Source organism: Somniosus microcephalus, chromosome 3, assembly GCF_052327205.1.
Source record: "Somniosus microcephalus isolate GS21.2 chromosome 3, FLI_Smic_1.0, whole genome shotgun sequence".
Classification (NCBI taxonomy): domain Eukaryota; kingdom Metazoa; phylum Chordata; class Chondrichthyes; order Squaliformes; family Somniosidae; genus Somniosus; species Somniosus microcephalus.
Window position 1 is genome coordinate 67,710,502 of NC_140989.1, and position 13,723 is coordinate 67,724,224.

Here is a 13,723-nt window from a genome sequence, read left to right on the forward strand (position 1 = left end):
GACCTCTCAAAGTGAGTCACAGCCAATTAATTACTTTTTGAAATGGCGTCAGTGTTGTTATGTAGCCAAACATAGCAGGCAAGCTCTTCTTTAAATAGTGCCATTGGATCTATTACATCTACCTGAGAAGGAAGACATGACCCCATTTTAACATCACAGCTGAAAGATAGCACCGCACTGAAGTGTCAGCCTAAATGATGTGCTGAAATCTATGGACTAGGGCTTGAACCCACAATCTTCTGACTCACAGGCGAGAGTGCTACCACTGAGCCAATGCTGAATCCAAATAAATTATTCCAAATTAAGGCAGATAAATCACTGTGACCTGATGGTTTATATCTGGGGATCCTGAGGGAAGCTAGTGAAGAAATAGTGGAGGCTTTGAGTATCATTTCCCAAAATTCAGTGTAAAGGAAATTTATACCAGAGAACTAGAGGATGATAAATATTTCAAAAAAAGGATACAGGCCTTTCTACAATAGCAAAATACTGCAGATGCTTGAAATCTGAAATAAAAACAGAAAGTGCTGGAAACACTCAGCAGCTCAGGCAGCATCTGTGGAGAGAGAAACAGAGTTAACGTTTCAGGTCGATGACCTTTCATCATCAGGCATTTCTATTTTGACCACTGAATGATATTAGGTGGTAATCCAATGCCACCAGGACAAATACTAGGGCGGACACCGCAAATCAGTTAAACTGAAACGGTGGCGCGGTCCCTTTAAAACACAGTCCCTCTGTGACGCGGACGCTGCTCCTTTAAGTCGCCCACGCTTCCGCGTCTGTGAATAATAGGCCGACGCGTCCACTGCGCCTGCGCGTTAACGGCTGGCTGGCTGTGATCGCCACCGCCGCCCCACAACCCGGAGCTGAGGGGAGGAGACTGGGAGACTCGGCCGCGGCACCCTCACCCTCACCATGTCCTGCAGCCTCCTGCATTTCTGCTACTTCCAGGACCTCAGGCTTGTTCACGATTTCCTCTTCCCTCAAGCGAAGGAGGAAGCGAAGAGCGGCGGTAGGTGAAGCCCTCTCGCTGTTTGAAGTGATGCTGAACGGCGCCGGGGCCTCGTTGTGTCTGCGCTGCTTGGAAGCTGCTGCTGGCCTGAGGCACTTGAGTCGGGCCCGGCGCTCAGCACCGTGCGCGCAGTGGGAAAGGCCTCCGCTGGATGTCACCCGATTCTGTCAACAGGCAGCCGTGTCCAGTCATGTTGTTGTTGATAATTGCCGGCGATGATACGAAGCTGAGGATTAAGTCAGATCGTAAACTTTGGTTAGGCAGCATCATGCTCAATCCAGAGTTAAATAAGGGCTGGGTAATCCACCGACAATTTATTTTCATGAAATTCACAGTTGTGTAGACAGTGCTGAATTGATGTTCCTGCGGTGTTTTGATGGAAGTTGTTTGTATTATATAGATCACAGTTTCCATGGGGTATTCTAACCCTACTTTGGACTGGGATTTGCCAAAAGTAATGAAATTACATTTACTTTTGTAAACAAGATATTGCAAGATGCAAGAAAAGTTGACAAAAAACATGGAAATGAGATGATATTACTAAAGTTTGACTTATTCTGAGATTTATTTAGATTCTTCCATATGAGGTAAGTAGATCCAATAATGTTGCACATTATTGGTGCAAGGCACTTCAGACCTTAAATCTAGGGTAGGTTTGTTCTAATTTTTCAAATTTATTGTATGGTTAGAAGGATGTAATGAGTCTACGAGCATTTTGTTTATAAGGACTTGGGTTCTGAATTTAATGTCTCCAATTTGTAACTGCAAGTTTCAATCAGCAATTGCGATGTTTGATGTCAAAGGGAAAGATGGTGCATCAATTTACTGGTGTCTTCAGGACTGGAGATAGTTGATTTGCAGTGTTTTTGCGATCAACAGTAGTGCGCTGACAAATGTTGATCTTCCAGCATAAATTCCCTTTCAAAGACTTTAATCCAGTGCCCGATGGAGCAAAAAGACCAGCTTGGACCAATGAAGATGTCTAAAGCCTCTGCAAGCCCTTGGGTATTTTGGCATTAAATTCATATTTGAAGTGTGCAAAGCATGAGCTTTGATTTTATTTTTTAAAGCTGCTGAATTTCAGAAACCTGTATTTGGCTGCAGTAACCAATCTGTTTTTATGCACCTTTTTTAATTAATACATTTTTACATAGAATTAGGAAGAATTTATAGCACAGAAACTGGCAGTTATGCTGATGTTTATGCTCTAGACAAGCCTCTTCCCACTCTCGTTACTTCACCTCAGCTTATCGACATATCCTCCTATTCCTTTCTCCCTCATATACCTAACTAGCTTCCCCATAAGTTTTAAAATCATGTGGGACAAGGGGAAGCCACCATGCCTGTGCTGGTTCTCGGAGAGCTATTCAGTCCCATTGCCTCATATCCTTTTATTTTCAAATATTTATACACTCCTTTTGGATTCTGCTTCTACTGTTCCTATTAGGAGATTTGATCTCTTAATGACCCTCTTTTCCCTCTTCGTTCTTGTGATAAATTTATGCCCTTAGCTTTTTTTTATTTGTTCATTCATGGGATGTGGGCATTGCTGGCATGACCAGCATTCATTGCCCATCCCTAATTGCCCTTGAGAAGGTGGTGGTGTCTTGAACCGTTGCAGTCCATGTGGTGAAGGTACTCACACAGTGCTGTTCAATAAGGAGATTGAGGATTTTGACCCAGTGATGATGAAGGATCGGTAATATATGTCCAGGTCAGGATGTCGCGTGACTTGGAGGGGAATTTGGAGGTTGTGGTGTTCCCATGCGCCTGCTGCCCTTTTCCTTCTATGTGGTAGAGGTCGCAGGTTTGGGAGGTGCTGTTGAAGAAGCCTGAGTGGGTTGTTGCAGTGCATGTTGTAGATGGTACACACTATAGCCATGTTGCTCTGGTGGCAGAAGGAGTGTATGTTTTAGGTGGTGAATGGGGCGCTGATCAAGCGGGCTGCTTTGCCCTGGATGGTGTCGAGCTTCTTGAGTGTTGTTGGAGCTGTACTCATCCAGGCAAGTGGAGAGTATTCCATCATACTCCTGACCTGTGCCTTTGTAGATGGTGGAAAGGGCTTGGGGAGTCAGGAGGTGAGTCACTCGCCACAGAATAACCAGCCTCTGACCTGCTCTTGCAGCCACAGTATTTATGTGGCTGGTCCAGTTAAGTGTCTGGTCAATGATGACCCGTAGGATGTTAATGGTGGGGGATTTGACAATGTTAATGCTGTTGAATGTCATGGGGAGGTAGTTAGACTCTCTTGTTGGAAATGGTCCATTGCCTGGCACTTGTGTGGCGTGTATGCTACTTGGCACTTATCAGCCCAAGCCTGAATGTTGCCCAGATCTTGCTGCATATGGGCACAGACTGCTTCATTACTGACTGACTGACCTGTGGAAATAGTTTTTGCTAATTAAATGAATCAAGTCTTTCAATTTTGAACACTTTTTCAGATCTTCTTTCTCTCTCTTTCTAATAAAAAGAGACTCATTTTCTGCAGTCTCTGAGGCATCAAACTGGTGAATTGGTTCTGCTCTCTCTCCATGACATTCTTAAGGCAACCACAATTTCCCTCCACTCCACTGCTACCCTGAAGGTATTGAATGGGGCACAGTTCTGTAGTTGCTGATTGCCCAAATGGCCATATTTCTTGTGTCTGCCTTGCTACTTGCATTATAGCCTTGATGGTGACTATTGTTAGGCTATTTGATTTCAGAGTACATCACAGTTAAATCTGATACTGTCCCCCACCTGATGTTCACTCGTTCCCACTTCCAGCAGTGTTGGTAAAACCCAAATAGATGTGGGAATCCTGACAGGATTTTTTTTTGCCTACTTCTTCCTAACCAAGGGATTCTGAGGCCAGTTGGAGCACCTATGCTGATGTCCAGTTGAAATGACTTAGCAGCACAGATTGGAGCTGGCTCCTGGGACCTTCCTGGTCGGCGTGGTTCAGCTGCTCATTGGACCAAATCATTGAGCCGCTGGGGGAGTTCCATACACATTGTCCATAGAATGACCGACATTTGAACAGGAAACAGTTCGCAAATCTCTCCTCTTTAACTATTCCCGTGGGACATCGCTCCAAAATGTAGAATTGGCTTCAATTTGTTGTAGAATTTCATGTAGTTCCCATTTCCAACGACAAAACTGCTTCATTTCTAGCCAGTGGGGATTTTTAAACAATAAATGGGTCGACCACAAATCATAGAAGCGTATAAGTTTACAACACAGAAGGAGGTCTTTCGGCTCATCATGCCCCTGACAGCATTTTGCGAGAGTAATCCAAAGCTAATCCTGCTTTCTTTTCGTAGCCTTTTATCTTCCTCTGTTTCAAATAATTATCTACATTTCTTGTAAAGTAAGCAATGGTCTTTTCCACATCTGCTACCATTTAATGCTCCAGCACTACTTCGTGTCAAGAAATTGCTGCTAATCTCTTGCCTCCTGCTCTGATATCTTTAAATTGATGATTCCACATCACTGACTTCCCAGCCGCAGGAAATAGCATTTCCCTTCAACGCTACCAAAACTGTTCATCATTTTATAAAGCTCTATTAAATGTTCTTTGGCATTCCCTGCTCCAGTGAAATAGTCCCAGTATCTCCAATCTTTCCATGTTTCCCAGCCTGGGCAACATAAGAAATAGGAGCAGGAGTAGGCCAATCGGCCCCTCGAGCCTGCTCCGCCATTCAATAAGATCATGGCTGATCTGATCCTAACCGCCAATCCACTATCACTGAACCATCTCCTGAATCTAACAGAATTAGACACACGAACTAGGAGCAGGAGCAGGCTACACGGCCCCTGGGCCCGCTCCGCTACCCACAGGGCCATGACCGATCCGAACCTAGACTCATGTCCAAATTCCTGCCCGCTCCCCGTAACCCTTAATTCCCTTTACTTCTAGGAAACTGTCTATTTCTGTTTTAAATTTATGTAATGCTGTAGCTTCTACAGCTTTTTGGGGCAGCATATTCCATGGACCTACCACCCTCTGAGTGAAGTAGTTCCTCCTCATCTCAGTTTTGAAAGAGCAGCCCCTTATTCTAAGACTATGCCCCCTAGTTCTAGTTTCACCCATCATCGGGAACATCCTCCCCGCATCCACCCGATCCAACCCCTTCACAATCTTATATGTTTCAATAAGATCGCCTCTCATTCTTCTGAACTCCAATGAGTAGAGTCCCAATCTACTCAACCACTCCTCATATGTCCATCCCCTCATCCCCGGGATTAACCGAGTGAACCTTCTTTGTACTGACTCGAGAGCAAGTATGTCTTTTCTTAAGCATGGACACCAAAACTGTACGCAGTATTCCAGGTGCGGTCTCACCAATACCTTGTACAACTGAAGCAATACCTCCCTATTTTTATATTCTATCCCTCTAGCAATGAAAGCCAACATTCCATTGGCCTTCTTAATCACTTGCTGCACCTGCATACTAACCTTTTGAGTTTCGTGCACCAGGACCCCCAGATCCCTTTGTACTTCAGTACTTTCCAGTTTCTTGCCATTAAGATAATAACTTGCTCTACGATTTTTCCTGCCACCATCTAGGTGAATCTCAGCTGTACATTTTGTATGGTGTTTAATGTACTTTCCATTATGCAGTGCTGAAAATTGTACACGGTACTCTAACTGTGCACTAACCAATGATTTGCATAAATTCATCATTCCTGCTTTACTGTTGTGCTTCGAGCACTTACTTATAAAACCCCAAAACCTTGGCAGTAATAAAAACAGAAAATGCTGGAAATACTGAGCAGGTCAAGCAGCATCTGCGAAGAGAGAAACAAAGTTAAGGTTTCAGGTCGGTGACCATTCATCAGTCTTCGCTGTATCTGCCTGCTCTTGCACTTGCAGGGAATTGCGTATTTGGACCAGTAGGTTTCTTTCTTTTTTTATTCATTCACCTCATTCAGTATCTTTCCATTAAATGTATGTTCCTGTTCCTTATTTTATCCAAAAATATACTTATCCACGTTACATTGCATCTGCCACCTGTTTGCTGATTCTGCTGACGTCATTATCTTCCTGAAGTCTTTTGCAGTCCTTCTCAAACTTTCTATCTCTGCTGATACTTTTGTAACTTGTGGAGAAGCTACAGCACAGGACTACATGCATGCTAAACAGCGAAAGTAGCATGCTATAGACAGAGCTAAGCGATCCCACAATTAACGGATCAGGTCAAATCTCTGCAGTCCTGCCACATCAGCTGTGAATGGTGGTGGACAATTAAGCAACCAACAGGAGGAGGAGGCTCCATGAATATCCCCATGTTCAATGATGGCAGAGCCCAGCATGCGAGTGCAAAAGACAAGGCTGAAGCGTTTGCAACCATCTTCAGCCAGAAGTGCCGAGAGGATGATCTATCTCGGCCTACTCCTGAGGTCCCCACCATCACAGGAGCCAGCCTTCAGCCAATTCGATTCACTCCACGTGATATCAAAAAATGGCTGAGCCCACTGGATACAGCAAAGGCTATTACCCCCAACAACATCCTGGCTATCGTGCTGAAGACTTGTGCTCCAGAACTAGCCGCACCTCTAGCCAAGCTGTTACAGTACAGCTACAACACTGGCATCTACCCGACAATGTGGAAAACTGCCCGGGTATGTCCTGTCCACACAAAGCAGGACGACTCCAACCCGGCCAATTACCTCACTGAGCACATAGTTACTGGGGGCCTCTCAACTAAATGGAACCTTTGTGTTTTGCTGCACCCCCCTAAATTTTGCATCTGAACCTATTGCACGACACGAGCAACTTTTTATGTCTTTGCAAAGCGTGATACACCCATCTTGCAGCATTGACAATGGCCATATTTCATGGTGCAATAACTGATAGTGTTCCAGGGGGAGGGAAACTAAATGGTGCATTCGGTTAAAGTACTCTGCTTCGCCTCTAGCACATGGGTTTGAATTCAGCCCAGATTGATGGCATTCACGGTTTAATCTGACTGCAAGGCTCCTGAATGAAATAGGCTATCTCTTGTGACCAGAACTGCCCAAACTAAGCATTGATTAACAGTCTCAGGTGACCAATGATGGCTAGTGCAGGAAACAAAAGATGTCACAATACAATGTTGATTAATCTCTTGTATTTGGGTGAAAAATGTAGAAAAAGTTACACTCCTCAGACTCGATGTGCTTCTCTTTGAACACCAGATCAGACAAAGAATTGTAACAACATTGTGGAGTGTTTTGTGGGACGTGGACCTCAAACATATATGATTTGTGTTTGAAGCAGCTGGGATATCCAGTGCTATTTTTATATACATGGCCGGCCTCCCTAGTTCTACCCTCCATAAACTTGAGGTCATCCAAAACTCTGCTGCCCGTGTCCTAATTCCCACCAAGTCGCAAGGGCACAGAATGTACTCTGGGTGGGGAACTTCAGTGTCCATCACCAAGAGTGGCTCGGTAGCACCACTACTGACTGAGCTGGCCAAGACCTGAAGGACATAATTGTCAGTCTGGGCCTGCGACAGGTGGTGAGAGAACCAACACGAGAAAGACCTACTTGATCTCGTCCTCACCAATCTACCTATTACCAATGCATCTGTCCATGACCATATTGGTAGCAGTGACCACCGCACAGTCATTGTGGAGACAAAGTCCTGTCTTCACACTGAGGACACCCTCTCCATCGTGTTGTGTGGCTCTACCACCGTGCTAAATGGGATAGATTCAGAACAGATCAAGCAGCTCAAAACTGGGCATCCATGAGGCGCTGTGGGCAATCAGCAGCAGCAGAATTGTATTCCAGCACAATCTGTAACCACCTGGCCCAGCATATCCCTCACTCTACCATTAACATCAAGGCAGGGGATCAACCCTGGTTCAATAAGGAGTGTAGAAGAGCATGCAAGGAGCAGCACCTAAAAATGAGGTGCCAACCTGGGAAAGCTGCAACACAAGACTACATGCCATAGACAGGGCTAAGCAATCCCACAATCAACAGATCAGACCAAAGCTATGTAGTCCTGCCACATCCAGTCGTGAATGGTGGTGGACCATTAAACAGCTAACTGGAGGAGGAGGCTCCATGAATATCCCCATCCTCAATGATGGTGGAGCCCAGCACGTGAGTGCAAAAGACAAGGCTGAAGCGTTTGCAGCCATCTTCAGCCAGAAGTGCCAAGAGGATGATCTATCTCGGCCTACTCCTGAGGTCCCCATCATCACAGAAGCCAGTCTTCAGCCAATTCGATTCACTCCACGAGATATCAAGAAACGGCTGAGCACACTGGATACAGCAAAGGCTATGGGCCCCGGCAACGTCCTGGCTATCGTGCTGAAGACTTGTGCTCCGGAACTAGACGCGCCTCTAGCCAAGCTATTCCAGTACAGCTACAACACTGGCATCTATCCGACAACGTGGAAAACTGCCCAGGTATGTCCTGTCCACAAAAAGCAGGACAAATCTAACCCGGCCAATTACCGCCCCATCAGCCTACTCTCAATCATCAGATGGAAGGTGTCATCGACAGTGCTATCAAGCGACACTTACTCACCAATAACCTGCTCACTGATGCCCAGTTTGCATTCCGCCAAGACCACTCGGCTCCCGACCTCATTACAGCCTTGGTCCGAACATGGACAAAGGAGCTGAACTCCAGCGGTGAGGTGAGAGTGATTGCCCTTGACATCGGCAGCATTTGACCGAGTGTGGCATCAAGGAACCCTAGTAAAACTGAAGTCAATGGGAATCGGGGAAAACTCTCCACTGGCTGGGGGTCATACCTAGCACAAAGGAAGATGGTTGTGGTGGTTGAAGTTCAATCATCACAGCCCCAGGACATCGCTGCAGGAGTTCCTCAGGGCAATGTCCTAGGCCCAACCATCTTCAGCTGCTTCATCAATGACCTTCCCTCCAACATAAGGTCAGAAATGGGGATGTTCACTGATGACTGCACAGTGTTCAGCACCATTCACAACTCCTCAGATAATGAAATAGTCCATGCCCACATGCAACAAGACCTGGACGATGTTCAGGCTTGGGCTGATAATTGGCAGGTAAGATTCGCCCCACAGAAGTGCCAGGCAATGACTATCTCCAACAAGCGAGTATGTAACAACCTCCCCTTGACATTCAACAGCATTACCATCAACATCCTGGGGGGTCACCATTGACCAGAAACTTGACTGGACCAGCCACACATACTGTGGCAACAAGAGCAGGTCAGAGGCTAGGTATTCTGCAGCAAGTGTCTCCCCTCCTGACTCCCCAAAGCCTTTCCACCATCTACAAGACACAAGTAAGGAGTGTGATGGAATACTGTCCACTTGCCTGGATGAGTGCAGCTCCAACAACATTCAAGAAGCTCGACACCATCCAGGACAAAGCAGCTTGTTTGATTGGCACCCCATCCACCACCTGAAACATTCACTCCCTGCACCACTGGCGTATCTCTACAAGATGCACTGCAGCAACTCGCCAAGGCTTCTTCGGAAGCACCTTCCAAACCCGCGACCTCTACCACCTAGAAGGATAAAGACAGCAGGCGCACGGGAACACCACCACCTCCAAGTTCCCCTCCAAGTCACACACCATCCTGACTTAGAAGTATATCGCCGATCCTTCATCGTCGTTGGGTCAAAATCCTGGAACTTCCTACCTAACAGGACTGTTGGGGTACCTTCACGAGGACTGCAGCGGTTCAAGATGGCGGCTCACCACCACCTTCTCCAGGGCAATTAGGGATGGGCAATAAATGCTGGCCTTGCCAGCGACGCCTATATCCCATGAATGAATTTTTTTTTAAAGTCTCACTCACACATCTCCCCTGTGCTCGCTCACCTACATTGTCTCTCAGTTAAGCAGTGCCTCGATTTTTAAAATTCTCATCCTTGTTTTCAAATCTCTCCATGGCCTCTCCCCTCCCTATCTCTCTAATTTCCTCCAGCCCTACAGTCCCCCGAGATCCCTGTGCTCCGCCAATTCTGGCCTCTTGAACATCTCCGATTTTAATCGCTCTACCATGCCTTCAGTTGCCTAAGTCCTTAGCTCTGGAATTCCCTCCCTTGTTGGTGCTCCTGTGAAGCACTTTGGGATGTTTTACTATGGTAAAGTCGCTATATAAATCAAAGTTATTTTCTGTCTAGTGTTTGGGTATGCTTTTAAAGCCTGTCTGCTCTTTTCTGTCGACTCTTAACAGTCTAAGGTTTGGCATCTTAATTTTAAAGAAAGATAGATTATTCTCATTCACATTTCTACTGATTCTGTTAATATTAATGATTTAATTGGAGGGATGAAAACATCTGTTTTAGATTACATTGATATTTTAATTCACTTCAAAAACCTCTCTGTCTCTCTACCTCTCTCTTTTTAAGTCACTCCTTAAAACTTACCTCTTTGACCAAGCTTTTGGTCACCTGTCCTAACATCTCTTTATGGCTCGGTGTCAAATTTTGCCTGGTAACGCGCCTGTGCCGTGGGACATTTTGCTACGTTAAAGGAGCTATATCAATGCTAGTTGTTGCTGTTTTTGTTAACCAGTCAAAGATTTTCCCATTTCCACTTCTCAATTTCAGTGTGTCTTCTAATTCAGGGCTTCAGCTAAAATATACATAATGAAACTTGATTTAACGAGCTAAGACCATGGTGTAAAGGAAAGCATGATCTTAGCAGCTGTGACAGTATTGCAGCATGTTAAGTATCCGTTGGGGTGGATGTGTGTGGAAAAGTATTTATAACGTAATCTGATATTAATCAATGTGATCTTATCTGGTGGTTAGGCTGTTAACTCCTTAGGAATTTTGCATCACAACAAAATGTATTTCTTTGTGAATCTCCTTGCATATTGGAATTATTGACATTACAGCAGGTTTTCTTTTTAAATTCCTTGATCTCGGGTGGCTTTTTCCAGGATGCCCTGGCTACAATCACAAGCGCTACGTTGGGGAATCCTGGCCAGGAGACTGTGTCTACCATAACAAAGCGCTGCAGTGGATAAAGATGCTGTACCATTGGGCTCCCCTTGTAGGTGGTCATTGAAAGGCCTGAGGTTCAGATGATCAGAAACGCCTTGAACTGCACTCTGGCATTGTCTGAACTGCTTGCAGTTAATTCTGTGTTGCATGCTAGTTTTTTTTTTGAACTGCGGAACTGAATAGGGTTTAACACTTCTTTTTTTGGTAACCTGGTAAAAGAATAGGAAGGAGATTCTTCCAGGAAAGGAATTTTCACTTTTGCATATTCTGGCTTTCTCCATACTAGGGCTGTAATAAAGTTCTGGTGTTTTGACATTTTGTTATTTCCCTGGGATGCGGGCTGGAGCTCCAGATTTTCATCTAATCTCTTTTGACTGCAATATCTTCCAGGTCGGCCAGCACAGACTCTAATGAGGGAATTCAATTTACCTGAGGAAAACTAGCACAGGAGAGTTCTGTGGAAACTTTATCCAGATAATTAGGAATGGAGCTGCTTTTGTCAACTCCAGTTGCAGTGTTTTTGTTTATTTCCCCATAGAGGGCTGCCTGTACCCCCACTCGGCCAAAGAAGTAAGCAAGAGTTGATGAGGCACCTGCTCTCTGCCCAGCATGTGTGTTAGTGGCGTGCCTGAGAAAGAGAACTTGCTATGTGGGGAACAATGAGCGTGTGCTCATCCCACCACTGCACAGAGTGTAGGGGAACTCTCACAGGCCACTGTCTTATTGATTATTTACGGTATTAGTACTAAATTAATTTAGTGGTAATGATGTTGGCGTTAAGTCAGAAGGTTGCGTGTTCAAATCCCACTCCCAAGATTTAAATGTTAGACTTATGGGCCTAGATTTTCCAATTGTAATGCCAACAGTGACTCATTAATGGGTTGACATCAGTCTTATAATCCAAAAATTAGGGCATAGTCTCAAAAGTCTGTTTCAACCAATTAATAGTGTATTCACATTACAAGTTTACTGTCTGTGCAAAGTGTTTTGGTCTTTTTAACAGCACAAAACTTGTGGAGAGGTGCGAAGGCCCTAACTGATTCCAGATTCAGGCTGCATTTACACTGAGCGCAGTCAGTGCAACATGAAGCCGCATTGCACTGTTGCTACTGTTCATAGAATCATAGAATGGTTACAGCATAGAAGAAGGTCATTCGGCCCATCGAGCCTGCGCCGGCTCTCTGCAAGAGTACTTCAGATAGTCCCGCTCCCCCGCCCTTTCCCCGTAGCCCTGCAAATTTCTTTCCTTCAGATACTTATCCAACTCCCTTTTTGAAAGCCTTGATTGAATCTGTCCCCACCACCCTTTCAGGCAGTACATTCCAGATCCTAACCACTCGCTGCATAAAGTTTTTTCTTGCGTCGCCTTTGGTTCTTTTGCCAATCTCCTTTAAATCTGTGTCCTCTGGTTCTCGACCCTTCTGCCAATGGGAACAGTTTCTATCTACTCTGTCCAGACCCATCATAATTTTGAACACCTCTATCAAATCTCCTCTCAATCTTCTCTGCTCTAAGGAGAACAACCCCAGCTTCTCCAGTCTATCAACGTAACTGAAGTCCCTCATTCCTGGAATCATTCTCATAAATCTTTTCTTCACCCTCTCTAAGGCCTTCACATCCTTCCTAAAGTGTGGTGCCCAGAATTGGACACAGTAATCCAGTTGGGGCTGAACCAGTGCTTTATACAGGTTCATCATAATTTCCACCTCTATTTATGAAGCCCAGGATCCCGTAAGCTTTTTTAACTGCTTTCTCAACCTGCCCTGCCACCTTCAACGATTTGTGCACACATACCCCCAGGCCTCTCTCTGCACCCCCTTCAGGATTGTACCATTTAGTTTATATGTCCTCTCCTCATTCTTTCTCCCAAAATGTATCACTTCACACTTTTCTGCGTTAAATTTCATCTGCCACGTGTCTGCCCATTTCACCAGCCTGTCTATGTCTTCCTGAAGTCTATCACTATCCTCCTCACTGTTCACTATACTTCCAAGTTTTGTGTCATCTGCAAATTTTAAAATTGTGCCCTGTACACCCAAGTCTAAGTCATTAATATATATCAAGAAAAGCAGTGGTCCTAGAACCGACCCCTGGGGAACACCACTGTATACCTTCCTCCAGTCTGATAAACAACCATTCACCACTACTGTCTGTTTCCTATCACTTGGCCAATTCCATATCCATGCTGCCACTGTCCCTTTTATTCCCTGGGCTTCAACTTTGCTGGCAAGCCTATTATGTAGCACTTTGTCTCAAGTCTTTTGGAAATCCATGTACACTATGTCAACCGCATTACCCTCATCAACCCTCTCTGTTACCTCATCAAAGAACTCAATCAAGTTAGTTAAACACGATTTGCCTTTAACAAATCCGTGCTGGCTTTCCTTAATTAATCCACAGTGACTGTTAATTTTGTCACTGATTATTGTTTCGAAAAGCTTCCTCACTCCTGAGGTCAAACTGACTGGCCTCCAGTTGCTGGGTTTATCTTTATACCCTTTTTTGAACAATGGTGTAACATTTGCAATTCTCCAGTCCTCTGCCACCACCCCGTAACTAAGGAGGATTGGACTATTATGGGCAGTACCTCCACGATCTCCTCCCTCAATTCCCTCAGCATCCTTGGATGCATCCCATCTGCTCCTGGTGATTTATCTACTTTAAGTACAGCCAGCCTTTCTAATATCTCCTCTTTATCAATTTTATCCTATCAGGTATCCCCACTGCCTCCTCCTTTACTATGTCTATGGTAGCATCCTCTTTCTTGGTGAAGACAGATGA

The 13,723-nt window shown here is 45.0% G+C and overlaps 1 protein-coding gene across 1 annotated transcript in view; it reads left to right on the plus strand.

The window, feature by feature from the left end:
• The first annotated feature begins 817 nt into the window (after positions 1 to 817).
• The window catches only part of rab3gap2 (RAB3 GTPase activating protein subunit 2 (non-catalytic)), a 116,169-nt gene continuing 103,263 nt past the window's right edge, over positions 818 to 13,723 (plus strand). Inside the window, exon 1 of the mRNA XM_085980986.1 lies at positions 818 to 1,015. Within this exon, the coding sequence (XP_085837112.1) occupies positions 919 to 1,015 (97 nt within the window). The 5' untranslated portion in view covers positions 818 to 918. The remainder of the gene's footprint in view (positions 1,016 to 13,723) is intronic.